At 38.8% G+C, this 27,616-nt stretch overlaps 16 protein-coding genes across 16 annotated transcripts; 6 read left to right on the top strand and 10 right to left on the bottom strand.

The window, feature by feature from the left end:
• Positions 1 to 557: 557 nt before the first annotated feature.
• JH06_5415 (mRNA cap guaninemethyltransferase) lies at positions 558 to 1,865 on the top strand (the record flags this gene model as incomplete). Its single annotated transcript, XM_014673268.1, is given in 7 exon segments — positions 558 to 618; positions 650 to 1,035; positions 1,067 to 1,126; positions 1,156 to 1,317; positions 1,329 to 1,427; positions 1,458 to 1,559; positions 1,590 to 1,865. The coding sequence occupies 7 exon segments, from the start codon at positions 558 to 560 to the stop codon at positions 1,863 to 1,865; spliced, it is 1,146 nt and encodes a 381-aa protein (XP_014528754.1).
• A 568-nt stretch (positions 1,866 to 2,433) lies between these two features.
• Positions 2,434 to 2,853, bottom strand: JH06_2026 (hypothetical protein; the record flags this gene model as incomplete). Its single annotated transcript, XM_014673267.1, has 1 exon — positions 2,434 to 2,853. One exon carries the CDS (start codon positions 2,851 to 2,853, stop codon positions 2,434 to 2,436), a length of 420 nt encoding a protein of 139 aa, XP_014528753.1.
• Positions 2,854 to 3,623: 770 nt separating this feature from the next.
• Positions 3,624 to 3,857, bottom strand: JH06_2025 (hypothetical protein; the record flags this gene model as incomplete). The annotated part of the gene is made up of 2 exons (XM_014673266.1): positions 3,624 to 3,742; positions 3,773 to 3,857. 2 exons carry the CDS (start codon positions 3,855 to 3,857, stop codon positions 3,624 to 3,626), a joined length of 204 nt encoding a protein of 67 aa, XP_014528752.1.
• Positions 3,858 to 5,696: 1,839 nt separating this feature from the next.
• On the top strand, positions 5,697 to 6,498 carry JH06_2024 (hypothetical protein; the record flags this gene model as incomplete). Its single annotated transcript, XM_014673265.1, has 5 exons — positions 5,697 to 5,731; positions 5,763 to 5,834; positions 5,856 to 6,102; positions 6,131 to 6,339; positions 6,369 to 6,498. 5 exons carry the CDS (start codon positions 5,697 to 5,699, stop codon positions 6,496 to 6,498), a joined length of 693 nt encoding a protein of 230 aa, XP_014528751.1.
• On the bottom strand, positions 6,439 to 7,236 carry JH06_2023 (hypothetical protein; the record flags this gene model as incomplete). Its single annotated transcript, XM_014673264.1, has 5 exons — positions 6,439 to 6,792; positions 6,823 to 6,938; positions 6,968 to 7,016; positions 7,047 to 7,177; positions 7,200 to 7,236. The coding sequence occupies 5 exons, from the start codon at positions 7,234 to 7,236 to the stop codon at positions 6,439 to 6,441; spliced, it is 687 nt and encodes a 228-aa protein (XP_014528750.1).
• A 1,564-nt stretch (positions 7,237 to 8,800) lies between these two features.
• JH06_2022 (hypothetical protein) lies at positions 8,801 to 9,310 on the top strand (the record flags this gene model as incomplete). The annotated part of the gene is made up of 4 exons (XM_014673263.1): positions 8,801 to 8,869; positions 8,899 to 9,081; positions 9,113 to 9,175; positions 9,233 to 9,310. The coding sequence occupies 4 exons, from the start codon at positions 8,801 to 8,803 to the stop codon at positions 9,308 to 9,310; spliced, it is 393 nt and encodes a 130-aa protein (XP_014528749.1).
• Positions 9,311 to 9,440: 130 nt separating this feature from the next.
• JH06_2021 (DNA polymerase delta subunit 2) lies at positions 9,441 to 11,206 on the bottom strand (the record flags this gene model as incomplete). Its single annotated transcript, XM_014673262.1, has 10 exons — positions 9,441 to 9,751; positions 9,782 to 10,229; positions 10,261 to 10,461; positions 10,493 to 10,639; positions 10,672 to 10,707; positions 10,738 to 10,777; positions 10,809 to 10,860; positions 10,891 to 10,984; positions 11,018 to 11,159; positions 11,190 to 11,206. The coding sequence occupies 10 exons, from the start codon at positions 11,204 to 11,206 to the stop codon at positions 9,441 to 9,443; spliced, it is 1,488 nt and encodes a 495-aa protein (XP_014528748.1).
• Positions 11,207 to 11,332: 126 nt separating this feature from the next.
• JH06_2020 (hypothetical protein) lies at positions 11,333 to 13,186 on the top strand (the record flags this gene model as incomplete). The annotated part of the gene is made up of 9 exons (XM_014673261.1): positions 11,333 to 11,613; positions 11,644 to 11,821; positions 11,851 to 11,913; positions 11,944 to 12,059; positions 12,109 to 12,181; positions 12,239 to 12,367; positions 12,400 to 12,519; positions 12,550 to 12,789; positions 12,818 to 13,186. 9 exons carry the CDS (start codon positions 11,333 to 11,335, stop codon positions 13,184 to 13,186), a joined length of 1,569 nt encoding a protein of 522 aa, XP_014528747.1.
• Positions 13,187 to 13,524: 338 nt separating this feature from the next.
• Positions 13,525 to 14,655, bottom strand: JH06_2019 (hypothetical protein; the record flags this gene model as incomplete). Its single annotated transcript, XM_014673260.1, has 8 exons — positions 13,525 to 13,608; positions 13,639 to 13,741; positions 13,771 to 13,828; positions 13,859 to 13,952; positions 13,983 to 14,243; positions 14,275 to 14,337; positions 14,367 to 14,446; positions 14,478 to 14,655. The coding sequence occupies 8 exons, from the start codon at positions 14,653 to 14,655 to the stop codon at positions 13,525 to 13,527; spliced, it is 921 nt and encodes a 306-aa protein (XP_014528746.1).
• Positions 14,656 to 16,226: 1,571 nt separating this feature from the next.
• JH06_2018 (putative tRNA guanylyltransferase) lies at positions 16,227 to 16,758 on the top strand (the record flags this gene model as incomplete). The annotated part of the gene is made up of 3 exons (XM_014673259.1): positions 16,227 to 16,292; positions 16,322 to 16,521; positions 16,554 to 16,758. The coding sequence occupies 3 exons, from the start codon at positions 16,227 to 16,229 to the stop codon at positions 16,756 to 16,758; spliced, it is 471 nt and encodes a 156-aa protein (XP_014528745.1).
• A 30-nt stretch (positions 16,759 to 16,788) lies between these two features.
• Positions 16,789 to 18,502, bottom strand: JH06_2017 (hypothetical protein; the record flags this gene model as incomplete). Its single annotated transcript, XM_014673258.1, has 7 exons — positions 16,789 to 16,941; positions 16,972 to 17,148; positions 17,179 to 17,452; positions 17,485 to 17,555; positions 17,587 to 18,003; positions 18,035 to 18,118; positions 18,149 to 18,502. The coding sequence occupies 7 exons, from the start codon at positions 18,500 to 18,502 to the stop codon at positions 16,789 to 16,791; spliced, it is 1,530 nt and encodes a 509-aa protein (XP_014528744.1).
• A 507-nt stretch (positions 18,503 to 19,009) lies between these two features.
• On the bottom strand, positions 19,010 to 19,443 carry JH06_2016 (cystatin; the record flags this gene model as incomplete). Its single annotated transcript, XM_014673257.1, has 4 exons — positions 19,010 to 19,088; positions 19,121 to 19,185; positions 19,217 to 19,362; positions 19,395 to 19,443. The coding sequence occupies 4 exons, from the start codon at positions 19,441 to 19,443 to the stop codon at positions 19,010 to 19,012; spliced, it is 339 nt and encodes a 112-aa protein (XP_014528743.1).
• An 83-nt stretch (positions 19,444 to 19,526) lies between these two features.
• On the bottom strand, positions 19,527 to 20,601 carry JH06_2015 (hypothetical protein; the record flags this gene model as incomplete). The annotated part of the gene is made up of 4 exons (XM_014673256.1): positions 19,527 to 19,725; positions 19,756 to 20,033; positions 20,065 to 20,338; positions 20,369 to 20,601. 4 exons carry the CDS (start codon positions 20,599 to 20,601, stop codon positions 19,527 to 19,529), a joined length of 984 nt encoding a protein of 327 aa, XP_014528742.1.
• An 80-nt stretch (positions 20,602 to 20,681) lies between these two features.
• Positions 20,682 to 23,598, bottom strand: JH06_2014 (hypothetical protein; the record flags this gene model as incomplete). Its single annotated transcript, XM_014673255.1, has 7 exons — positions 20,682 to 22,095; positions 22,382 to 22,603; positions 22,634 to 22,692; positions 22,723 to 22,830; positions 22,861 to 23,238; positions 23,269 to 23,439; positions 23,473 to 23,598. 7 exons carry the CDS (start codon positions 23,596 to 23,598, stop codon positions 20,682 to 20,684), a joined length of 2,478 nt encoding a protein of 825 aa, XP_014528741.1.
• Positions 23,599 to 23,807: 209 nt separating this feature from the next.
• On the top strand, positions 23,808 to 24,709 carry JH06_2013 (f-actin capping protein beta subunit; the record flags this gene model as incomplete). Its single annotated transcript, XM_014673254.1, is given in 4 exon segments — positions 23,808 to 24,016; positions 24,050 to 24,178; positions 24,192 to 24,271; positions 24,336 to 24,709. The coding sequence occupies 4 exon segments, from the start codon at positions 23,808 to 23,810 to the stop codon at positions 24,707 to 24,709; spliced, it is 792 nt and encodes a 263-aa protein (XP_014528740.1).
• A 79-nt stretch (positions 24,710 to 24,788) lies between these two features.
• JH06_2012 (hypothetical protein) lies at positions 24,789 to 27,586 on the bottom strand (the record flags this gene model as incomplete). The annotated part of the gene is made up of 8 exons (XM_014673253.1): positions 24,789 to 25,553; positions 25,591 to 26,118; positions 26,148 to 26,612; positions 26,642 to 26,869; positions 26,900 to 27,255; positions 27,284 to 27,371; positions 27,404 to 27,475; positions 27,506 to 27,586. 8 exons carry the CDS (start codon positions 27,584 to 27,586, stop codon positions 24,789 to 24,791), a joined length of 2,583 nt encoding a protein of 860 aa, XP_014528739.1.
• Between the last annotated feature and the right edge of the window lie 30 nt (positions 27,587 to 27,616).

The following is a 27,616-nucleotide window of genomic DNA, read 5'->3' as shown; positions in this document are numbered from 1 at the left end:
GTTAATGTGAATTTGAAATCCCGTTTCATGTCAATCTTGTTCTTCTCGATTAACCGTTTCTTTAACTCTAACACATTAATATAAGATTCAGGAATGTCAATCTTGGAGAATGTCTTCTCTGTTCTCGATTTGTAGTATATCGACATTCTCTTTTGACACTTTCCTTCACTTTCATTTCTCTTTGAAAGTGGGAATGTCAACAGGTTCGTGGCAGAAGCATTTCAGTAAGAAGAATCAGAGGTTCTATTACTTCAATGTCCGAGACCAGTGTTCTCTATGGGTTGTAGAATCTTCTGAGGATGGTTGGGGACGTGGTTTGATTGATCCACAACATCCAGAACGAGGAGAGAAGTTTGTGAACATTCTAACAAATCGTGTATTCTACTCGGAATCTGATTTCCAGAAATACATTCAATCCAAATCATTGTACATATGCTTCTGTTGTTTGAGTCTTTAGAGTTGACAATCAAGCAAAACCAAACCAATCCTCTTCTTATGGTCAGGATCAGTCTTTAATGAATTCAGAAATGAGAAATGAAGTATCTGAAGCAAAAGGAATGGTATTACCAGAAGAAGAAGGATTTTCGAGTCTAGGAGATGGATTTGGATTGAAACGAAGTTGGATTTTAAGATGAATTGTTTTGAATAGGTGGTCCTGAAGCTGGGTTTTCTAAAGTGTCAAGTGATGTGAATGAGGTGGCACTTCACTACAGTAAACGACAAGATGTGTCTGAAGAAGTTCGGTCTAGTTCTCGAATCCTTCATCTTCGTAATTTGAATAATTGGATCAAATTCACCTTGATTCACGAATATGGTCCTCTTCAAGGTCGTGTATTGGATCTAGCTTGTGGTAAAGGAGGTGATCTGAAGAAATGGAAAGAGCAACATCCTTCAGAGTATGTAGGAGTGGATATTGCAGAAGGATCAATTCATGATGCAGTACGTCGGTTCAAAGAGATTCGAGGAGTCAATTTCCCTGCTCGATTTGGAGTAGCGAATTTGGGGACTTGTGATTTATCGGGTTGGTTGGATCCAGTAGAGGATGAGTGAGATTGATCAGTGATAGAGTGAAAGATTTGATGTGGTTAGCTGTCAGTTTGCTATGCACTATATGTTTGAGAAGGAAGTAAGTGAATTATATGGATTGAAGTATAGAGTATGTTACGTTGTTTCTTCAAGAATGTGTCTCATTTCCTCAAAGTGGGAGGATACTTCATCGCAACTATCGCTGATTGTGATTCAGTGTGTCGTCTCCTTCGAAGCTTGTCATATCATCACAATGGAGAATATGTGTGGAGAGTAGAGAATGAAGAGAGAGTGAGAGATAGAACGGAATCTGTTGTATTGCGATGAAGGATCAGAACTGGGAACGAATGGATGATTTGATATGTGATCCTTTTGGCATTGAATACAAATTCACTCTTGCTGTAGGAATGAGGAATGATGAAGAGGTATAGGAATCTGTAGATGATGTGTCTGAGAGTCTCGCTCCTACTGCTCTGATCAATCAGTTGTGTGAAGAGTATCATTTGAAACTGGAAAAGAAAGTGAATTTCCTGGTATGAATGAGAGGTAAAGTGAGAGTGTAGGAGTATATTCGGGAGATGTTACCCAAGTTTGAAGAGGAGTATGTGAGAATGAATGTACCGAATGTTGAAGGAGGATTGACGAAAGACGAAGTGGAAGCAGCTCAGATCTATTGTGTATTAGTATTAAGACGAATTGCTGGAGAGGAAGAGGAGGAAGAAGAAGGACTGAATGATCCTCTGGGAAAACTACCTCAAGAAATATCAGAAGCAGATATTGTGAATCTATTACGATCAAGACTTTGTTACAAACATAATACTAGACTACAATGGTTTTAGTACTATTAGTATACATGATGTGACTATTCTCCTGGATCGTACATTGAACCCGCTGAAGAATTTGAGATTCAATTGTAGAAAGGGAGTTCTTTGTATTAAATGACTGCGAGAATCGTTCGGAATGAAGACTAATCTCATAGGTACAAGGAATGTGTTTGCTCTATTTCTAAGTCTCTGAGCACATGACTACTTCAAATACCCCGTTGATCACTTTACACAGCTTAGAAAGTTGGTTCTTTGTAATGAATCCTGGAAAGGAAAGACTGCATATCATCGAACCCATTCAATCGTACGTAGCCATCTTCGAAGACTTTGTAAGGATGTTTCGCTTGAACACTGGGTTGTTGACTTTCCACATTCCATGTATGAAGGGATATGAAGAGATGATCTGAGTCATATCTTTCCCTTCAGGAACTATTCATCAATCCAAAGAACGAAGATTACGATGAATCGAATAATTGATCAAAGAATTGACAAGTTTGTGAATACTGAGTGGATCTTGGATGATAACACTTGAATTGACGAATTCGGATTGAGAGTAGCTATTTGTAGGTGGAAGTACTACGATTTATTCATTACATCCATGAATACGTCGAGAGGAGTTCCGGTATGAAAGGAGATCTTCCTCAGCGAGGTCGTCATCATCTTCATCTTTCATTCGAGTAAAGAGGACATCATCTTGCTTTAGTTGATTCAACAAATCTGAAGGAAATGAACCCAGACAAATGCATTTCCCTCCCTTATCATGCGTAAACATCACATTGAAACTGTATCCCTTGAGATAAAAGTAATTATCCTCTTTCAGTAGATTGAAAGGAGTTGCTATGTAGGTGTGATAGACATCAAGAACTCCTTCAATGAACTGACACATCAAAGGAGGAGTGACATTACCCCGACTGATCACTAAACATGAGACTGCAGAAACAGATTGACCGTTTGGTGCGAATGACATACAGTGATATCCGATCTGACATCGTCGTATTGTCATTAGGATTGTGTTGATAATGGACATGGAAATTGTATTGTCAAAGAAGAATGTTACTCCGGTTTTGAGATTGTTATCTACTGCTAGAATCTCCGATTTCTAGAGAGGGAGATTAATTCAATACAACATACATCATGAGAGTTTTCTGTTCCAGATGATTTCCTTCTTGATCTATCATTTATGGGATCCATAAATGGCCAACGATAAACGTCTTCCTGGATTAAAGAGGAGCGTTCCAGATGACTTTGACGATGACAACTATTCATCGGACTCCAGACAAAGCTCATACGCGTAATACAGGAACTGACGACTTTATAGACACCTCCTTTTCCGTAAGACTCGCCGTAGGCCTAGAACTAACTACCATTCGCATGGACACAAACGATTTCTGGATAAATGGATTGCTGTTGGTTGAATCAGACAAACTCGAGGTTGAGTATCGCCTCTTCTCTGCAAACAGGTGTTCGTCAGAGAAATGTCGCTCCATCGTATTAGAATCCGATCTAAATTAACTCATAACATCTAAACAGATTATTACAATGCAACTGCAGCCGTGCGCTTTTCAACAGCAAAGGGATTACTTGTATGGAGTGACTCGGATCGTTTTTCTAAGACTATATGATATAATTCAATTAATGTAATTTGTACATTGTGAATGCATGTTAAGGAAAGGAGTGAAAAATGAATTATTCCCGCCAATTGTTCCCCGCCTTTCTCCATCTGCCTCCATTACGTAACTCCAACAAACAGCGAAGAGTACAAACAGCAAATGATTATTTCTTTCTAATCGCACTATCAATAAACGAGTCACCATTATTCTGAGAAGATCGACCCTTCTTCTTCTCTTGGATTGTTACAACATCACTAAATAGTGCAGAATCATCAAGCATATCTATAAATTACAATAGCAACAAATATCCACCTCGTTCCGACTCATTTCCTTCAATCTCTCGAGCAGCACTTACAGCTTCTTCCCATTCATCTTTATTGATTTGCAGCGAGCTCATGGGAATAGTATATAGTTCTTCATTGAAATGAGAGTCAATTCCGAACTTCTCTTTATTCAACGAGAACTGATCCCAACTTGTACTCCCAGATCCTTCTAATTGATGCATTTCCTCCAATGATAAGCAATCTACACTTACAAAAAACAAGCATGCTTACTCAAATCCTCGCCATTCTGGGAATTCCATCGCTGTAACTCACGTAAATGACTATGCGAACTATTGCTACTATAGTTCCCACTCCGATTCGATTGTTCCGAAGTATTGCGATAATGACTCCGATTGAATGAAGGATGACTTGATAGCGAGTGAAAACTCCGACTGCGGTCCTTCTGACTGTTAGTACGTCGTAGTGAATTGCTGGGGGATCCCATATTTCGACCTCGCTGTCCTTTGCTCCGATTCCCTCGGTAATAGTCATTGTGATTGTAACTCCCAGAAGATCTTCGAGGCTTATGACGCCACGAATCGGTCTCTTGAGGTTCGTTTGTGACATCCATAGAATAGGATGTACGTTTTGTTGATGGAGAGACGATAGGAGTCGATCGAGGTTCTACATTTTCACTCTCGGCTGAAGATGGTGATAACATAGCAAAGAGGGATGTGTCACCATTAGAACTGTCATATCGACTCCCATACTTCTTCTGATATGAACCCTCTTTCATTCGCGTCTGAATCATCGTTACAGGATCAATACGATCGAATGTAATGTAATCCAGAATCCAGGAGAAGCGACTGGCAAGATCAATTTGATTCACCATACTAAAATGAAAAGAAAGATAAAGATTCTACTTCAAGAGATACACAATATTTTGAATCGAATTATACAAATACTGGATAATATTGGAATGATTGATTACTAATGTGTTATTCTGTCCTTGATTGAGATTAATCCATTCAGAGATAAAATTCTGAAGCAAGGAAAGAAAATCCATGACCTCGTTGACATCAGTGCCCTTATACTCAATCCTTTTTATATTTAATTACCCCATCTTCGAAGTATTTTGTAACTAGTTTACACAATACCAAAACAGGGAGGAGATATGAATACTACATTGTCACATTCTTTCTATCCTTACACTACTGTCTTCAAATGCATACTGCGTTGAATCTACAACATTCCATAAGGCAAGAATATTATCGTTGTAGTCACCTTGCATCAAGTCTTCGATGATTTTCACAACTTCTGTTTCAGTTAGCGGTGGAATATTTTCTTCTTTAACCGATTCGTTGTGTTCACTTCCTTGTGAATGGACAGATTTCCTATCCTCTTCAACAGTTTCTTTTTTTAGCTGAACGTTTTCAGCCATTGAGAGTTCGTTCACCTCCTCCATAAGCGAAACATCTTTGAATTATGCCAATTTTTCTATCGAACCATATTCCTCTTCTTCTTCTTCTTCGGACTCCTCCTGGTAATTTCCCAAAAAGCAAGCTATTGCACGATTGCCTTGTTTCTTTGTTGAATCCTCATCCTCATATTCCTCATCATATTCTGAGTTTTCTTCCTCACTGCTCTCATTCTCTTCATCTTCATCCTCCTCTTCCGTCTCTTCTTCTTCCTAAAAGTGACATATCCACAGAAATACGAACACAATCCTTAAATATAGATTCGTCATCATCATCCTCCTCTTCATAAGGTGTTTGGGTCATAGAATTCACATATTCATCCTCTTCATCGATATACTCCAATTCTTCATCTCTCCTCCGTTCATTGGGGTCAAAAATCGAAGCGATTTGACCCATCAATCCCAAAACAATGATAATAACAAACAAAATTGGCCATAATTTTGTCATAGAATTGGGTACTCTCTGTCCTGATAGAGTATTTGCAGATCAATCTAGATGAACGAGGACAAGACATGGAGATTCCAAAGATTGTGATGATTAGAAAAGATGTTGATATTGTAGGTATATTTGTGGTTGCAAGGTATTTATTTACGGAATTATCCTTGCAGCAGCAGTACTAACCTTGTTTGGTATGTAAGAAAGAATTATGACTAGTATCTTCACACCAGTTAATCCAATCTTCAAAGCAGCCTTTGAAGGTCGAATCGATGCCATTCATAACTATTTGGCAGAAGGGGGTGGCATTAATGCCCAAGATCAGTACAATAATACAGCTCTTCATTGGGCAGCAAAGGGAAATCAATTGAAGACAGTTGAATATTTAGTTAATCGTGGAATTGACTGTTCTATTCGTAATAGTCAGGGAGATACAGCCTTGCATTGGTCAGTGATGTCAAATAATGTATCTCTAGTTGCAACATTTCATCTAGGAAACACTAATAAGGTATTTAGTGATGCAACGAATGGATGTGAATGACTTGAATGATGAAGGCGAGACACCTCTGCATTTGGCTATCATGATGAATGCATTCCCTTCTGCTCATGCCCTGCTTCATTTACATGCGGATCCCAACATTATTGCTAAGAACGGAAACGCTCCTCTTCATTATCTGGCCCCTGGCTGTATCGAAGATGAAAAGTAGGAAAGGAAAGGGGAATTCAGAGTAGGTGTCGGAATTTGGTAGAGGAGTTTAAGAAAGCCGGTTGTAACATGACTATCGAGAATAAACAAAAGTTTTCAGTGTTTCAAGTGGTTATGAGTAAGAGGAATGATACTCTTCCTTCGGAGGAATTGTGATGTGTTTGTTGTCATCGTGTATTTCGTTTCACAAACATCCAAAGGTAATTCCTCCATATTCTCACTCTTGAAGAATGTCCAGAACTTGTCAGAAATGGTTTTCATGTCAGTCTCGCATTCGATCCACAGTTTGTCAACTTCCTCAGCTGTGTGTCCATTGGAGATTTTCTCAAGGAATGTAGCTTTGGAAGGGATGATAATAACGGCTACTTTGAAGGCGTTACGTATCAATGCATTATGACGTGGAGACAATACTTTGTTGTACGCATATCGCACAGCTGTTGTCAATGTATCCTACATGTCATTCCCAGATCGAATGCCAACCTTTGGATTCTCTCGCATATACCAAACCATTTCATATACAAAGTCTAAGAACCAGACAAGACGGACAATACTTCTCGAAGCATTCTGATAGTCTCGACCCTTATTGTCGATACCCTCTATGATTACACCTATCGATCTTTCATACCTGGTCCAGAAAGATGCCAGTTCTTCTCTTTTTCCGCTTTCATAATTTGCTATTGATAAGATCATGATCCATGACACACCTCAATGGTGACATCCTCATATGGTGTTGTGATAATACCAGCAGCAATCATTTCATGAGTTCTATTTTGGACATGTGTTAATTTGGTAGTAACATCACTAGTAGCAAAGGATAGGGCCGATCCAAGACAATCTAGTTATTCATTTCTTCAAACCAATAGTACGAAATAGTAGAGTGATTTCATTAAACATGGACAAGACGGTTGACAGCTTCAGTGACTCCATTTTCGCCAATTCGCTTACTGTCTCATGAAAACGCGATAGTGAAAACTCTGTATTCATCGGATTAACACACAGTGGAAAAGATAGGGTCTTGTCAACACCATCTTCGTTTTGACTCTCTTCGTTTGTTATCAAACAACGTATCAGAAAGCAGAATATGGTACATAGATTACAAAAATCACATATCTTTGCACATCTCAATCATTCTCTGAAACTCGGATCCCGACAGACACTTTGCTTTCTGTAATGTTCTCTACCAATTACAACTACGCTGTATCCCTACTCTCTTACAGCCGTTATCATCGACAGACGCTGGTCTCTCGACATCATGCGTAAGATCACAGGACACGAAAGCGGCACTAAGTGGCTGGACCTGACGGCTGGAAATGGCAAAATCGCTTATACGATCTTGTTCCGGATTTAACGAGTCCGCATATAGCGTAGGACGGTACAATGACAAACCAGAATGCATTAAACCACAACACGGAAGATCAGCGTTACATGTCTTAGCATCTAATGAAGCGAAAAAGTCATCACAATCATCACACCCCTCAGACCCGAGGGGATGATTTATTTCATTTTCATTATCACTGAACATCATTTCTGATGAAGAAAGTGAATTCATAAGGGAACTATCACTTCCACTCTTCTGCATACTTTCTTCCTCTTCGATGAATGGAAGGTCAGGGACATTCAGACACACCTCATTTGGATTATAAGTAGAGGGTATTACCACAGGAACTCGTCCCGCAAACTAGCAATGACCACGTTAGCTTACTACTACCTTCTCGATGCTACGCTGATTGCTTCTTCCACACAGTGGGCAACTGCCCGAGGATTGGAACCTTTGTCCACAGACATCACACATTTTGTGAATGCCACAGTTAAAGTATTCAGAGGATTGTTTGCGCATACAAATATCGCATATCGTTTTCGATCCTAGACATCAGAACAATAACTCACATATCACCAAGTCCGATTTCCGGTACAGCACTCAAATTAAACATACTAAACAATTGAGAAGTTTGTAAAACGCAACAAATACTCAATAACGTAACAATTTGTAAGGAATCGTGGAAAGAGAGTATGTCGTTGCGTCAGTCTTCCATCGATTTGTGCGACTCTTCTTTTTGGAAACAATCGTTTTTCACAAATTGGTGCAAATTCTTCTTGAAAACATAAGTTGTCTGATAGAAACAGCTATATAGTCAAAAGATCAGAAACACAAATAGATAGAATAAACAGTCTTGAAGGATCCATCCTTTTCGTCTATCAGTATATTAAGTGACCAATCACCAGAATCTTGATGAGCGAACATGTATGGTCTCCTGTTTCGTTGTAATTTGCCCTAGTTACTACTCTTTGGTGATCAAGAAGCTCCTGAATGGCTTGCTGCAAATGTCATTCGTTTTTCTCGTTTTGTGTGAAATGGTCTTTTCTGGTGATTCTTAGTCTGAAAAATCGGTCAAAGTCTTCACCGAAGCAGTAATCGATTTCTTGCTTACAGGTTCTTTGAAATACTCAAAAGTAATTAATGAAGAAGAGTTGTAAAATCAAGATTCAGAGTTATATAACATCACATGACCAGATTTCGGAAATCAAAGTAATCCTTGTAAATAGTGTCGATTTTAGTCGATCTTCGGCTCCCTGTCATTGATCCTTAAGAATGCAACAAAGTTCTCGCTAACAGAAGCCATGCTATCAGCAGACTTACAGAAACTTGGTCTTCCGTATCCCTATCAGTTGTCTATATGTCGTCCTTATTCAGAGAATAAAGTGGATCTTACTCGTGTCCTTTCATCTCAGTCTGTCCTTGTACGAACAGTAGACTCGAATTTACTCGTAGTTATCGAGCGATTTTGCATTTGATTGGAATATTCAAGCTGTTATCAATGACAATGGCGGACGAGTGAGAATAGAACATGCATTTGATCGATAGTATATTTGTAATAATTTGTCTTTTCAGGTATCATCAGCCAATGGAGTATTTGTGATTCAGGATGGCAAGCAACAAGCAGGAATAACTTCATTATCTCATTTGTAGAGAGTTCAAGAATGTTCTTTTTCACTTTCGGAATCCAATTATTATAGGTTAAGTCAGGAATTACGTCGTGCAAACGACCTCATGTCTTTGTATTCTAAGTCAAATTACGTATGTTTGTTGAACAATCACGTCACTGGTCATCTTCATTTGCAATATCCTCGTCAATAATAACATCTTCCTCTTCCACCTTCTTTTCTTCCTCTTCCTTCGTTTCCTCTTCCATTTCCGTCGTATCGAAGCAAATTGGGGTTACAGAAAGAGTTCGAAGATTAATCATTGCAGCAGTTCCAGAAGTGGCAAACGACGGTAATGTAATCAGAGTAACTGTTTTCCCATCAATAATCCGTCGATCCACCTCAAAAGTAGCTTGATTCCCAACCACATACACATCAGGAATCTCATTCACAATGAACGGATCTCTTGAACTAAAAGGAAACCCAGCTAGTCTTGAGTTTATTCCTCATTTCCTACGACAAGTATTGGGATTGGTTGGGAAGAGACTTCCCCATCGCAATGTCGCTGCTAATAGATCACTAGTTGATGGTGATCCAGGAACCTGTCTAACAATATCCAAAATGTTCTGACCCGAAGTCATTACAAACACCTTTCCATTGAAGGAAGCCATATAAGGATTGGTCGCACATTCTAGAGAAGAGTAATGTAATGATCTTGGGAAGAGAGACGGATGAAGAGGCTGTTGAGGAATGAGCATAGACGTTGCATCTGTACCTCCAGGAACTATAGTAACAGGGACTGAAGGAAGGATTTCGGAAAGAACCACATCCAAATTATCGACACAAGATAATGCTTCGTTTAAGATATTTGGATCTGGTCGAATGTGTTGAAAAGGCTCTCGAAGCAAATTACTACTGTTTCCAAGCAGGATCACGTGTCCAATATGAGATGACAGTTTTACGTCCTATGTCTTCAGAATTATATTCAAATTCAACCTCTATAAATCCAATTTGACTGCTTATAAATTCAAAGAGTAGATGAGTTCGAACATTCAAACTAGCTCCAATCATGAGACCAGATACACACAATAGATATGGGTCCTTTGGAGCAGATGTATCGAATAGAGAATTACACGCTTCCACAGTATCATGAACATAGCATACTGAGGTAACCATGAAATCACCACTATCATCCATCTATGAATAAGACCAAGCAGAAGGAGAATACATAACCTCGAACTGCTAAGACCACTCCAGTCACAATAGGATCTGGAAAACACTTTAAGAGAATCCGTGTAGTCGAATCTTCTAAGACAATTGGATCTCCCTCTTGAGAGAGAGGACCATGAAGACTATTCTTTGGAAGGAATTGAGTCTAGTCATGAAGATGCCATGAACATTCGTTACTCCAATTAATTGTGGATTGAAAGCAGACGAAGCCTTCTAGAACTGATTTCTACTGTCCATTCAAACCTCATTTAGTATACTCTTAAACAGTGACAACTCCTTATAACTACGGATTACCATTTTCAGATCTGTTCTACATTGTCCCAATAATGACACAATCCTGATTGGAAACTAATTGACAAATATCTTCTAGCAATGATCCTAAACCAATTCAATTACGTAGAACGTCAACATTCTTGCCCCATTTTCTTTTGACAGCCTCAACCAACAGCGGCCTTGTCTCTTTCAATCTTGCTTCATAAAAGGAGTTATACTATAAGAGTAATAGAAACCACATATTTAATACTTGTTTTTTGAATGATTTGTCTTCATTTACAAACCGTTCAAACAATGGTTTATATTCAATTTGCATGCGGTTTTCTGTCTGATTCTGACTCTTTGTAGCATAATTGGAGTTGGTTAACAACTCATCCGCATACTTTCCCTCTCTTCCATAAATCAATTTCAACAATCCTTACAAGTGAAATTCTTGCATTATATCCTTGGAGACCAAGTAGCTGAAGAGTATTGGGATCTGACATGGAGTCCAAAAATCGGACCGATTTTTTGGACTCAACTGATAGGACATAGGGTGATAATCACAAATCAGACAGAGAAGGAGATGCAGCGTGCTAGAGCACTCTATCAGTTTGATGGTGCTGTGTCCTCTGATTTGCCACTGAGGGAAGGTGAGATCGTTACTATTATTAATAAGTTACCTGGAAACCTTTGGTGGGTAGGAGAATCAGCAGATGGTCGTATCGGGACGTTTCCTTATAACTATGTTGAAGAGCTTCCTCCTGAACCGGAATTTGAAGAATTTATAGGAAAGAAAGGTATTTCTAATTTGGATATCATTCAGTTTGACAAGGTCTCTCAGGATGGGGACCAGTCTATTACTACGTAAAGAATGTTGCACTGATTAAGCTCTAGTATCCTGTGTCATATTATAGCTGGTAATGGTGACTATATTGCAGAATTAACTCACAATCTCTTTCTTGAGTTAGAGAAGGCAATTCGTTGTAAATACCCATTACTGTATATACCTAATCTGCCTACTGCAACTACACCTAGAGACTTGTATAAAGGTATTGTGCATGACTTTTTTGCTGTAGGTATTTCTAGTTAGGTTGATTGTAGTATTTTGCTGTTCATCAAATGGTTACTCCTGTAATTTTGAAGTGGTTACAACCAATTCCTAGAGTGACTATTTTGAGACTTGCTTATCGATAGACGCGCATTGCCCCCTGTCCTAGATGGAAAGTACATGTAAATACAACAAACATCATTACGGAAGATGAAGAGAATGCAACTGGAAGAAAACTCATTTCTGTCCAGAGTGGAGAAGAGTATGTCTTGATTGACATGTTGGTTTTGTATGATTTCATTGAGATGTAGTGAAGATGGTCAGTATTTGTTATTGGAAGGAAATGGAAAGGATGGTTACTGTGATATCCGCTACTGTGAGATAGTATGGATGGATAGCTTTAAAGATGAAGTGATGACAGAGAAGAAAAGTGATTTATAGGGTTATAGTCCACTGGAGCGAATTATCCCTTTTTCGATGCCTTCACTACAGTGTAGTGATGATCTTCGCATTAATCATATCACAATGCAAACACTTCGAATGAATGATCGATATGGTCGTCATCCTGATGTATGTGGTTCATATATTCTTTCATTGTATAGGATACCGATACTGTGGTTCTGCGCGTTCATTTATATATTTGGAATTCGATTCGAGGATACATGTATCAATTCTTCAATACGAATAAGAATCCAATTTATCACGTTATTGGCAAATCAGATGTAGTTTTGAATAGAATCTTTGATCTCAAGAATAATGTCATTACAGAATTGATTGATCATAAACTGAAACTCATGCGACAAGGTGAAAAAACCATGATTATTATGCGCAGTAGTACTGATGCTCCTAAAGAGGTGACTTCTTTTATGGAAAACTGTAAAGAGTTCTATCTCTGTTATGTGATTGATTTACGATTGGTTCAACGTATTGGTGATGGTCAGAGAAATGCTACTTATATGTTGATGGCAAATCCAACTCCAACAGCTCCTCAAGTAAGATTGAAGAATGGATCTAAAGTAGAAACCGGAGAAACCTCAATCAATGCGAGTGAGTCCAATGAAGAATGATACTACAGTTCAAGAAATGGAAGTTGCATCTATGAAGGAAACGCATCTTATCATGGATAAATTGAAGGAGCAACTGATTAAATCTACTCCAACTCAGACAAAGCGTCATACACCTCCTTCTCTTCCTCCCAAACCGAAAGAATTAACCAAACCAATCAAACCCGTGAAACCTCCAAAGCCAATGCATCGGGGTCCACTTCCGAAACCTGTGAAACCTGTTAAGCCTGCAAAACCTCCTAAGAGGACTTCAGGATCCTCTTCTTCAAGTCATTCTGTATCCAGTCAGGTTACAGAATCCACATTGTCTTCTCCAAGTGAATAAGTGTTTTGATACAAATTCTTAGAACGGATTGATTCTTAAGCGAATGCTTATATGTATTTGAGTGTTTGTTAAGAAAGATAGTATTCAACATTTAGTTCATAACCAACGATACATTCTTGATCATGTGTATCCGGACAAGAAAACTCAAAGACGAAACGGCCTGAAAAGAGAATAACAAATGATATATTCACAGTCCTGTCCGCAATTGCTAATCGTTTCTTGACATAATAATGAAAGCCATTACCCGAAGCTACTGTTGAATAAGCCGAATATGACACTTTATTTAGAGATGAAAACGAGACAATCACATGAGCACCTTCTTCTACAGTTTGTTCCATCTATTCATGATCATCACATCTATCACCTGCTTTACCAATTCCATTAGGAGGAATTCGCAATACACCACTCATTGATACCCCAGTCTACCGGTTATCACCACTCCAAACGCATACCTTCTTAACATTATCAAACAAGATGCTCTCTGCCGGGCAATGGCAGGAGCCACCATAACGACTCGGAAGCTGATCTGAAGGAAAGAATTCTAAAAACTCTTTTCTAACATGAATATGATTATAGATTCCTACACATCATTTATCACTTTCATTTTCGAATATTGCATCTTATTCATAATCGGCAAGATCACTACTAATCAACCTCTGCTCCTATCACGACAACTCCAAAAGAATGAGAAAATAGGAGGTGAGTTTACAATATATACTTGTTGACAAGATTCTGGATAACAATATGTATTTGCTAGTACAATGGTCTAAAGGAAATCAAGAGAAAAACATATCACTCTAAATATGGTGATTGCTTTGGGATGGAAATGAGTGCGCAGTGATAATCCTTCCATATCCATTATTGTTACATTACCAGTATAATCTCGTCCTAAATGTTTAGATATGTTTTGGCACTTCTTCTCTATGTATTCTGTATAATAATAAAAGACTAATAGAATATCTTCGATTTCGTATTCCTTTAAGTAAGTGCACCAAATTGGTATTACCTTCAAAATCTCACATAAGTTGAACGCACCAACTGCCATAATCGTTAGAGGCTACACGTTAGAGAAGTAAGGAAGAAGCTACTCTATTGAGCGAATCGTAGCCATGTTCAGTGAACCGTAATTTCTTTGAAAGGATTGATACAAGCTAGAATGACAAGAAAACACCGAACTTACTTGTTTTACATACATATCACTAAGTAGAGTGTCAATATGATGTGTATCCCTCCAAGTGATCATGTTGGTTAATTTTCTCACTACAAAGTTGTATCACCAACCAATCATTACAAGCAGGAACCACTCCATAGTTTGAAGAGACGAGATAACGATAGAGTGATTCATCTGGTAGATCAATCGAAAGACCTATGCATCCCAAAAAGACCTTTCCTTTACCAGTATTCTTAATGAGTTTCCTAAACTTATTTACCTTCTTTCTCTCTGCATCTGATATCTGAATATACTGCATGTTTATTTACTCTTCCTTTTTACTTAGTGGAAAAAATCGGGTATATTCTTGTCTCTTCTGAATTCTCCCCAATATTGGCAATCACAAGTGTAAATGACTAATGGTGAATATCATTCATAGACCCAATATATTAATATGATATTAAGTTTTAACAGGATTATGGAAGAAGTGAGAGTAATATGAAGATAAGAACGTGTTGTTGAAAAGAGTTAGTGAAAGAAATAAAACAAGAACGGTCATATCTAGCCTAACCCGTCTGATCTAGGAAGCTAAGTCATTACGAGTTGAGTTAGTACCAGTGTGGGGGACCCGCTGAGAAGTCTCAATGCTGTTCTTTTCTCTATTTCTCATATATTATTGGTATATGTACGCAGATTATTAGGGTTTAATGCTTTCATGAGTGATTAGAAGAGAGTATAAGTGTAGATAATGAATTGTGATGAATTGAGTAAATCTATTGGAGATTATTCATTCTACTGGTATCAATCATTGGAATTGAAGAATCTCCCTTCTCTCATATCCATTCAGCTGTATTGTGGGTATTCTTTTGGTGACATTTAATAGTACTTGAGAGTATGAATGAGATGTGACTCAACTTCAATCCATCACTCTTTGAATCAATGCTCTTGTTAGTGATTGTAATACTAGTGAATAGAATGATTGATAATGAATATTATGAGTGATAATGATATTGTCAGATCTCCCTTCTCTTTAACGTTTAAAGTAAATGAAAAGAATTTCACAGGATAGATAAAGTGATTTGGATAGTGATGATTGACGATTGAGATGCGGATTCTCTTGATCGATTCATTCGACAGAGAAATCGTGGTACATATAATTATCGAAAGCAAAATCACAAATTGTTGTATCATAGACAATTCATTCTCTTTGTTCATTCTCATTTTCTTCAATCTTGAATAGTTCTTATAATCTCATTCCATCACAGAATAGAAGACGAAACAGAGTTTAAATCCATGAGAAGAGAACGAATGCTCACTACTTCAAATACAGCTCATATTATGTATTTGTTTTTTATTCACATTCTGTTTACAATGATTCCATAAAGGGGACCGATTATTTCCATTCCAAAAGAATATGATTTATTTGCCAACGCTTCCTGAATAGTCTTCCAAATGGCGAATACGAAATATCAGTATGCCTTCCTTATATACATCAATTGAAGATATGTGAAACATTTTGAACAGGATGATCGAATCCTTTTGAACACCTATTTCGTTGTACGGGTAGACGGAAAGGGATTTCACAAGTGGGAATCTTTGATGGAAGTTAATTGCTAGATTTACCGAAGCTCACAATTTTGAGAAACCAAATGATCAGCGTGCCTTATCATTGATGAATAAAGTTGATATTCACTGGCAGATATGAAATTCTAGGTGGCAACCGAGATCTTGAAGTCACTTGGAGATTGTGTCTTAGCTATTGGTGAAAGTGACGAGTATTCTTTTGTCTTCAAGCGGAAAGCAACACTATTCAATCGTCGTCGAGAGAAGATTTTGACCACTATTGTTTCACAGTTCTCATCCCTTTATGTCTTCTATTGGCCACAATTTATGTCCGTACCATTACAGTATCCTCCTTCATTTGATGGTCGAGTCATCATTTATCCTACTCTTCAAGTCGTCTTCTATTTCATTATTTAATGTAGAATATACGTGACTACATATCATGGCGACAAGCTGACACACATATCAACAATTTGTATAATACTGCTTTTTGGGCATTGGTCCTACAGGGAGGCAAATCGACTACGGATGCAGAGAAGATTTTGAATGGTAGTTTGAGTTCAGATAAGAATGAACTTCTGTTCACTCAATTTGGTATCAATTATAACAATGAGTCGGAAATGTGAAGTTTCCTTCATGTTGACTGATTTGTAGGTTTAAGAAGGGAAGTATCATTATTCGTGAAAAACGTGACTTGATACTTCGACGATTGGAGAAACAACCGAATACAATCAGTACATCATTAACAAAGGAAGAGGTTATGTCCATGAGTGAGAATTCGTATGAAACAGTTGTACTTCACTGTGATGTAATTCGTGATAAACCGTTCTGGACTGACCATCCCGAGTTACTAGACTAAATTAAATCAAACAGTTTGTTCATAAAAGAATTAAACAGATAAATCGAGATTCAAATTCTGGATGTAGATTCCATTCTTTACCCCCTTGCAACGCCACCATCTACCCATACGGTGTTCTTGTCCCACACCCATAACAACAAATCTTCCAGAAGGAGCAAACGAAATAGAATTCACAAATCCCTTCTACGAGTAACATATCGACCTAATTCATACCATCGGAAGCGAAGCTACAGGTTTCAGAATTTCTCCATCCTTATCACGATTTGAGGGATTCACATCCCAAAATCGAACACAATCCGAATACGAACCAGAAGCAGCTAGATTCGTTAATGGTAACGAACCCAAACTCACAACCCACTTCTCTTTTCCCTCATCAAAGCCGTGTGCATTCTATCCTTCACCTTTCACTCTCAATACTACTTTAACAGAATATACAGACTTCTTCTTGTCTGCAGTAAACATATTGACACTTCCGTTCATATCTCCAGTTAGGAAATAAGTTGATGATACCATGGTACAACATTCCATACTCACATCCATTCGTCGACCTCGATATACCATCTGAGTATTGGCTTCAATCTTCCATAAACGAAGGGTATTATCAGTTGAACACGAAATAATCCGAGTGTTGTTGTGAGAGGGAAGTGATGTTCGTTGACCACTGATGGAGGTGATCAGAGTATCATGTCCATATCTATAGATCAGTACATCTGAAAGAAGACAAACAACGTATCAATATAGGTTGTATCTACGATATTCCATAATTTAAGGGTATTATCGACACCACCAGAATACAACTAGAATTCAAATGATTCCCTTGATTCATACAACATTGTCTCGCTGAAGAAGAAGGGAAGAGATCATTCCTCGATGTCCTCGAAGAATCTCCTTACAATCTGTTACATGCAAAATATGCCGTCCATTTGCTTTATTGACAGTGTTCACAACCGATTCTGCCGTTTCTTCTCCTATCAGTCCTCCAACACGACTATCCCAGATACGAATCAGCCCTTCACGACCTGCAGTTACAACATACTTGCCATCATACGACATTTGAATCGCAAGAACTTCACCTCGATGACAATTCAATTCTTTGCGTTTAGGACTATCAACACGTTCTCGTTTTCCTTCAAAGACCGTAATCACTTTTCCAGTTTCCGTATCCCACAAGCAGGCTTTGCAATCTTTTCCTCCACTCACAATATACTTTTCATCTCCAGATATATCTGTACATGTCACAGGCATCTATATGATTATACTCCAATCAAACGAAAACCAAATGACCTTTACAGAACCGACCTTCAGGAAGAGCCGTCTCCTTCAATTGGGATGCCACCTCTTTGAATATACGACCCTTTGCCTACGTATAAAACAAAAATACAATAAAGACCTCATCAGCTTCTCGCTGTAGTCGTTTCTCGATTCGTTCCTCAACGCCCTCATCTTCCGTTCCAGAATAATCAGAAGCACCATCCTCATCCTTCTCTTCCTCCTCTAAGCGGACCTTTTCCAAATACTCCTTTGCCAATCGCAGTTTTCGTTCCTCAGCCGTTTCCAAATCCTCTGGATTCACTTCCTCTTCTGAATTATCTGACACCGACTGGAACTCGAGATTTTCCTCTCCTTCAGCCTCATCACTGGAAATGTTCCAGTCAATATCATCATTCCTCCTTGATTCGCCTTGGGTCCTAGTTGGCTTTTTGGAATGCGGCTGTTGTCTTCCTCGACCTGATCTCTTTGCCATCTGATTAGTGGGATGAAACTAAGTGAATAAGAAATCAAGGCTGAAAAGAACCTTTCTATTTGGAAAGTTGGGAACTGATTCCAGAAAAAGTACAGATTTCTATTCACAAACAAAAACAAAATTGTTTAGTCTTTGAAGAGAAAGTATGTCCCAGGTGCGAGTGAAATCAGAGACCAGTTTGTTCATTTGTTGGAACAATGATCTTGTAGAGACAACAAAACGAACAACAAACAGTTCGAATATTTATGAATTACGGCTACGACCTCATGTACATTGGACAGAGGATACGATAGACAATGAACATATGCATCATCGTAGTTCGAAAAGTACATGTAGAAAGGAAGTACTAATGGATAGAATGCTGTATTTATCATAAACCATTGGAGTTTGGGGAATCCTCTTCCGAGAGCGATTCGGATAAGAGTGATTGGCAAGATAGTAGCGATGAATTAGCTTAATTTGTATCATATTGTGGAATTATTGTTGCAACAAATCTCATTAACGAACTCAATAGGGAAGAAGAGAATCCTGAAGGGTTTTTCCAGTTTCCACACTTGTCAGGGAGACATCACCAAAGCGATCATAACTAGGTTTAAAATCAACCCATAAAACTGTTACAACTGCAAGAAAATAGCCTTGTTGTCACCAATGTCCACTTTAACACGATAGTTCATTCCAGCCACCTACACCTCAAACGCTCAAATCTAATTCTACAACTTGGTGGGTAGCTTCAACAGGCTTAAAAGTAGTGAACTGTTCATTCAATCGACTTTCGACCTCTCCCTTGAAGTCAGCAACCATTTTCTCAATATGACTATCTACAGTAGTCGAAGAGATGCCTCCACAGAGTGTCGAAGCCACTAGTACTTCATTGACTTGACAGCACCCATACCCACACCACACATCACAATTAAAGGTAATATCACAGTAACAGTAATCATTTCAAAAGAATCTATGAACTCTTTTTCCGGTGACCAAAATAGATCCGTTTTTTGTTTCAGTTACAAACACGTCATAAATGATATTACTGTTGCTGGCGTCTCTTTTCTGCAGCTCCTTTCAAAGCATAGGATCGTTTCTTTCGTGCATCCATCACAGCCTTTCGCTTTAGTTCTTCTCTCTCCTCCTTCTTTCTCTTCTCTTCTAACTTCTGCTGTCTCTTCAACTCACGAGTTTTCATCATTGTTTCGCGCATTAACATCAATCGCTGCACCATTGAATTCCTATTCATGATTCTCACTTCTCATACTCACTTCTTGCGATCTTCATGGTCCACAACCAATTTCTCCGGAATCTCATCTGCTTTCGGCTTTCTCTTTCTCTCTCGTCTCTTTCGTTTCTCCTCCACCATTGCCCGTGTCTTTTCCTGAAGATTGAATGGTAAATCCTTCTGGAGTTTCGATGGAATTCGAATCTCTGGCATCACCTTCTCCTTACGAACCACAGGCTTATATTCGCTATCCGGATTCGTTGGCACAGCAGCACCAGTTTGTTGGCGAAGTTCTCGAGTTGTACGCATTCGAACCCATTTCTATCTCTCATTCAATGCCAAAAATACCCACCGAAACGTCATCCACCAAATGGTCGTTCATTGGATTGTAGTACCGCTGGATTGGCACGGGAGCCCATGTACGACAGAATACGATATCTGACATCACAATCTGATCTTCAAACGTAGCTCGGAAGGATCCTGCTGGTCCAGGACACTTGTGCTTAATCTGACCCCGAATGCCAGAAACAGTCTGGATTTTGACACCTTCGAAACGAGCCACTTCAATTGAAGAATTGAACATATCCTTGATGAAAGCAGTATTCTTAAAAATCTTGAATGGATGACTACAAATCACTTTGACTCCTCAACGTTACCCCACGAGCTTTAATTTCTTCACAATTCGGAAATGTTCATTCTGTTCCAACACAGTACCAGTAGCAGCAATCCTGAATTCAGGGGTATTATTGGCAAGTTTTTGAATAGCCAGTAGACCAGTATTTGGAGGGACAGCAGGTCCATAGAAAGCAGCTTGACAATGCATATACTCAGGAGTATATTTGATCATTCTTAACCTCTTATTGGCATCCTCCATAGCATAAACAGGCATTGTTTGGAATCTCCTCCATCCATACGAGATGATAAGAGGATCATTAGATTTGAGAATACGTCGATGCCAACGGTGTTTTTTTATCCGAACCTAAGGATCATAATATGAGTCAGATAGCCTACACGAACCATCCCAATCGCTTCCTCACTCTCTAATAAACCCCCCACAATAATTGGTGTCTCAGGACGAGCAAGACGGATAAATGCAGGGGGAACATTCTCTAACAGAATACGACAGTATGTGCCTGTTGGAAGACCTACCAATAGATCCTTCTCTGCTTGAGGTACATCTTCAAATTCTTTTCGAGCTTTCTCTTCTTGTTCAGCTCGTTTTCGCTTCATCAAATCAAAGTAATCTTCTTCTTTCTCCTTCTTCTCCTTCTTCTTTGGACCTTTTTCATCTTCAGAACTAATCTCAGCATCTTCTAATTCCTTTGCTTCCTTCATAGCACGTGAAGCTGCCTTCTTCTGAGCATTAGCTTCTCGTTCCTCTTCAATCGAATTGTACTGAACCTGAGAATGATCAGATCCTTCTTCAGAGAGAATTTCATCCTGAACACCTTCCTCTTCCATCTCCTCATTCTCCTCACTTACTTCACTATTCTCTTCTTCTTCTTGATTCTCTAGGTCTACAATAGCATCATCATCTTCTCCACTTTCTTCCTCTTCACTCTCACTACTCAATTGATCGCCCCATACTCCAGTCACAAAATGATTCTTAAACTTGGTAACAAACGATTCATCATTCCAGTCATGCTTTACAGCAGGATAAATGTCCAATTTCTCACTATCCAACGTATCCATGAGTCGATTCTTCTTGGCTGCTTCATTCAATTCCATAGGAGAGGTTTGCTTTGGATGGAAGAATTCATCGTCTGACACTTCTTCTTCAGGAACAACCATATCTGTTTCTTCATCTTGAAGATCTCCTTCTCCATACACCAATTGCATCAGATTGTTACTAAATACACGTCTTCTAGTCAACTCTTCTTCACCTCGATAAAACAGATTCTCTTTCCAACGTAAATCACTCTCATGAGTAACGTCAGGTTGTTGAGCAGTAGGAGTCTCATTCTCTTCACTCTCTTCTTCCATTAACATTTCATCATCATTGTCTTGTTTGATTGTTTCCTCTTCCTCACCTTCTTCATTCTCATTCATTTCTTCCTCCTCCTCTTCATTCTCTTCCTTACCATTTTCATTCTCTTCCTCACTCTCTTCCTCATCCTCCTCACTCTCTTCCTCCTCACCATCCTCATTCTCTTCATCTTCCTCACTATCACCCTCTTCTTGATAATGCATCACCTCTTCTTCATCACTCTCATCACCTCCAAGCATCTCTTCATCACTTTTCGCAAAGACAGCTCGGCGTCTTACACGATCACCAACTTCCACCTTCTCCTCCATAGGCATCTTTGTTTTCACAACATCCACAGATCCACTCTCAGATCCGAACACATTCAAATCCTGCACTTCAGCTCCCGTAAAGGCCTTGCTAATCCTCATAACTCTTCATCCTCACTTACCTGTTCTTGAACAAGGACATTGTTGAATGATGAAGCTTATCTTCAATATCGTCTTGAAGTTGCTGGAGGTCACGTACCATCTGAACACCTTCACTCACTAAAGATCATAACAGATTTATAAAAATGACAAGGCTGATCTGAAGCTGACTGTTGCATGTCTACTGTGTGTTGTTGAACAAGGTCAGATTTCTCATCTGTGAAATGGAGAGAAGGGAGATGAATGTACCTACAATCAATCCTTCAGAAATCCTTTACATGGCATCCTTATCATACAGAATCTTACCAACATTGGACATAGGAGCATAGAGTAACACTTCCTTCTCATTCAATTTACGACGACCTTTCTTCTCTGGATCTTTTTCAGGCAAAGGACAAGGATCTGGAAGTCGATCTAGTGACTTGATAGAGAAATCACCCACACCAAGAAGGTGAATAGATTGTGATTTCTTTAGGTTACATCCTTGAACATATCCATATCTACATATCAAATATGATATGAGTACTCACAAAGTAACATCACGAGTACAATCAACATCAGCATCAATTCGTTTAGGATCTGTTATATCCTAAATCTTAATCCCATTTCTCAAATATACTTCCAAACGATCTACCAAGACAAAAGGATGGGAGTTACGCCATGTCAAAGGACGAGTCTTAATTCGACTTATATACAAACAAATATTCGTAATTTCAGCTTTGGGATACTAGAAATAAATCCAATCCATCAATCTCACCTTTCCATTACTGAGACCAGGAATGTTAAACACTTTTGCTCCTTGGTAAATCTCTGTCCAGAAACGATTCTTTAAGACCTTTTTGGTGGTCTTCAGAGTCTTGTTCTCCTTAAAGGCATCGAGATGGGTCACAACGCCTAAGACACGAGGGAACCCGTGTGTTTGAAGGACGTTTAGAAACTCAAACGTTTCCATCTCAAAGCCAAAACTACCATCCACCATCAGAAGAACTAAATCAGCAATCTTCCCAACATCAATCATCCCCGAAATATCGTTAGGACATTCAATGAAGGTGAGACGACGATTCTTTCCACTAACAACGGTAATCGGACCACGGACATCTGTCAATGTCTGTTTCGTATACTTCTTGATCAACGACTAAAATCAACTCAAAGAACCACAGAATACCTTAATAAGAGTCGTCTTTCCAACTTTTGGTGGACCCATAACAACAATAACCATAGGTGGATTCGTTCCAGCAGAACGATTTGCAATCGGCGCATGGACCTTCTTATATCCACGATCGAGATTTCGTTGGATCGAACGATGTGCACTGACTGCAGAATTCACACTGAATGCCTAATAGGTCACAACTCACAAAACGAGTCATACTCCAGGATGAGTACTTTTTGGCTGAGGAGTAATACCCAACTTCTTATTTCGAACAGCTTTCTTCTTATTTGCCTTACTTCCAGCTCGAGGGGCATGGTGTTCTCTCTTTTTCGTTTCAGTATCCATGAAAAATCGGTTTCAAACTAGAAAACGAAAAAAGAACTCTCAACCAAAGAGGCAATGAACAGAAAAACGATTGGAAAGAAAGGGGAAGAATTGGTTTGTTTTAGGGAATTCCGATTCCATTGCCTATCTAACCACCGCCAAATGATAAAAAGAACCGCTTCTCTGCTTGTTTGCTTCCTTTCAACGCCCCAGATTGTCTTCGATTCACGATGGATCCTATGAAATCTGCATTGAATCTATTTCGTAGACTCCCCCCAGAGGAAGTTGAGTCAACATTCCGTTCCATTGCATTGTTGAGAGAAGACCTTTCAAGTGAACTACTCCAGCATCTCGAGTTCCCCTTAACAAAAGGATACGATGAAGAGAGCAAGAAAGAGTTTATTCTCAGTGATTTCAACTCTAATGGAGAGTCATATAGGTAAATCCAGATTCTTTCTTGCTTAATCAATAGGTCTCCTTGGTCTAACAAGTATTGTCCTCCTTCTTCAGAAGGATTCTATCCTCCTCCCGAAACTCGAGAGTTGGAGGAGAAGGCAAACTTTCTATTTGATAAATATCGAGAAATGTACTTGTATCTTTGGTTTGTCATCTAGGTATTATGATGGAGGTGTATCGTCAGTGTATATGTGGAATAATGGCGCTAATATCTGTGGTTGTTTTCTTATCTTAAAGGGTAGGTAGAGTTATTGAGAGATCATGTGAAGAGGTATATGATGAATCTGGAGTTGGGACTTCAGGCTCTTGGCATTCATTTCATCTAGTAGAAGTTATTCCAGACGAGAATGGAAAGAGGGCAGAATATCGTTTAACCACTTCCATTCAACTGTTCTTGACACTTCAGAATGCCACTGTTGGAACAGTGAAGCAAAATGGATCATTAACTCGTCAGGCCTCTTCCATTATGGAGTATACAACGGACGAGGATCATTTACAGAATCTTGGTCAGATGATTGAGCAAATGGAGAACTTTGTTCGCAGCAATCTGGATATGTTGTATATGAGCAAGAACCAAGAGACAGTGGACTCGATCCGTATTCTGCATCCTTCTGATCTTCCAAAACGAAGTTTATTGGCTGAGTTATCTAATCGGATGAAACCTCCAATGGAATGAATATCTTTGTGTGCTATTTGTTAGTAGAATCGTGTTTCTAGATACCTCTGTTTAAACAAACAGACTATGCAACACACGCTTATTCCATGGACACAGAGTAAAGAGTATGACGATGACCTTTCCTTTCTAATACGGATCCTCCTTCATTGTTCCATCGATCATACTCTTGAGATCGTTGTATACTAAGCGATTCCCCAAGAACTGAAATTGATTCTTCTCTTCCTTCAGTATAAGGAGCTAACGGAGTGGCTCTTACACCCAGAGGTGTAGGGATATGTAAGCCAGTAAGATAACACATGTCTTCCTTACGACCGAATGAAGGTCGTGTCATAATAGGAGAAGAACAATGTGAGAGCAGACTCTGTGAAGGATGATGACCAATCCCTTTTGCTAATGGTAACTTAGCACTATGAGAGAACACAGGTATAAACTCGTCAGATTCATCTTCATTTCTTGTTCCATACACTCCTCTTAAAGAAGCTTCATTTGTTGATATCACATAACATTCATTCACAGGTTTATTTCGGAAAGAGAAATAGCGTTTCAATTCACCTCCAGGATATAAACCATTTCCTGTTTCCTGTTGAATCACAGTCAGATGGTTAAGATCTTCGTATCGAATGCAGGTCACTCGATCAATCATATCACATCCAAACACATCATTCCATTCCATATCACTAAAACGATAGCCTTTAAGAATAAGAGAAAGACGATTCCATATGAATACAACAGATGAAGGAGTTACAAAATGAGAGAGAAGATACTGAATATCAGGATGTGTTTGTAATTGACGAAAATACTTATTATAATTGGCATATTGAGTTGCAACCATCCGTTGACCTTTCTATTCTTCAACTCACTCAAACTCAACTTACTATTACTAGGCGATTCATTGCTAAGAGTACTAATTCACACAAAGCGATCGATTCCGACAGTTCACTAGTTTCATTGGTAGTTTCATTAGCAGTATCATTAGCAGTATCATTAGCAGTATCATTAGCAGTTTCAATGATAATGGGTTCTGAAGGTTCTTCACACACCATTTCTGTGATTCCATCAATCATCTCCTCAACTACTTCTTTCACCAGAATTTCATCTTCACGAGAATACTCTCTCTGATCATTCTTTGAATCCAAATAGATGTCAATAAGATTAGCCACAGCTTGTGTGACTATCTCTTCACGATCTTCTGCATCTCGAACCACATTCACAACAATATCTTCAATAAGAGATACAGTAATATTCTGAAGGATCTCATCCTTATTCACCATATCCAAGGTCATAGGCACTTCAGGAGGTAAAAAGGAAGTCTCATGATCATCACTGATAAACGAAAACAGTTTACGAGAGAGACGACTCAACATCCATCCTAATGAAGTCATAACATCTGTCTCACCAAGGAAATACAACTATGTATCATGAGAATATCAAGAAATACGTTCTGTTCTGTAGCTATCAGGACAGAATAACAGAGAATGGACACAGCAAACTGAGTTGAAATACAGTCATTTGAGTACGAGGGATGATGAATGAAAAGAACGAGTGTATCGTACACATGATATGATAGTAGTGTCTGTAATTGAAGGACTCTTCTCAAACCTACTGGAACCATTAAATCATTCGTGTGAGTCAAATTGAGAAGAATCTGAAGCGAACAATACAAGACATCATGTGTAAAATCGGTAGGATTTGTGGAATTACCTTGACTAACATGAAACTTCATACAGTACCGAATAATCAAATGAAGAATTGGTATCAATGGAGTGAAGAGAGGTTGAAACTCCTCTGTCACACCATACTGAGACAGAATTCGAAAAACAGTGAGTGCTACGAATAATTGAGATCCAGAAAGTTCGAGCAATTGTTCTCGGAGCTGATTGAAGGCATTTTGTCGTAACAGCATCTGAATTAGATGAGATGAATAATGAGTACTTCGATCTGCATAGGACGTTGGAATGAGTTACAGATATAGAGAAGCATTGATAAGAGGCGTTCTTCCAGATCGGATGATGCACCTGTAATCTTGATATCGAATAACCATGAAAGAAGAGGAAATATATCAATAACACGCTGGAATCCATTAAAAGAAGAGGCAGAGTCACGAATTGCCAGAGTGATGAAATTCAGAAGCAGGAGCTGAAACATGATATCATGCTCTTTCTGTGAATCATGAGAACAAAGAAAGAATACTCCTGAAAGATGGGTTATCACAGAGTTGAAGTTATAACCCAGAATTGTTGGTACATAATCCACAGACACTTCGATAATGTTGTTTAAACACCATAGACAACAACTGCAAATAGCATTTTCCCTTGAACGACTCAGAAGTGTGATAATCTGAGGGATGATATCGAAGATCGGTATATCATGAAAGAATCTGCTTATGAAACCAATTAATAATTCAGACTCTACATGAGTTAAGATATTGACGAGAATCCAAACTGCATTGAAATTGATCACAGCCGGATATGTGGATCCCAAAAAAGGGAGGATACGATTAATTAGTCCGCACTTAATGATGGTAGAATACGGAATAACCGAATCATCTACTTCAGTAGTCTCTAATGAACCTACCCAAGGTACAGTACCCACGAAGCAGAATCAGAGTTTTCTTTCTAAGTGTAGGATTCGGTTGCTGGAGCATCTTATCCAGTCTCGGAAACTATAGTAATGACAACACTACCCATCTAGTACAATATCATTCTCAAGAAAATTATCGACAACTGCCTTATCTTCAAAATCAATGTCTGGAAATGGGTTTCCAATCTGCAAATGAAATGGTCACAGGTTACTTACACAATTCAAACAACTAGACTGTTTTTCATTCCGGTTTAAGAAATGAAAAGCTTTCTCGGATACCTGCTTCAGGGTTTCCATGGGGCGTTCAGATTAGCTACAATTTCAGTT

The sequence above is a fragment of the Blastocystis sp. subtype 4 genome, assembly GCF_000743755.1.
Source record: "Blastocystis sp. subtype 4 strain WR1 chromosome Unknown seqid_0050, whole genome shotgun sequence".
Lineage (NCBI taxonomy): Eukaryota > Bigyra > Opalinata > Blastocystidae > Blastocystis > Blastocystis sp. subtype 4.
The sequence above is the reverse complement of the archived record's forward strand: the minus strand, read 5'-3'. Positions and strand labels throughout refer to the sequence as shown.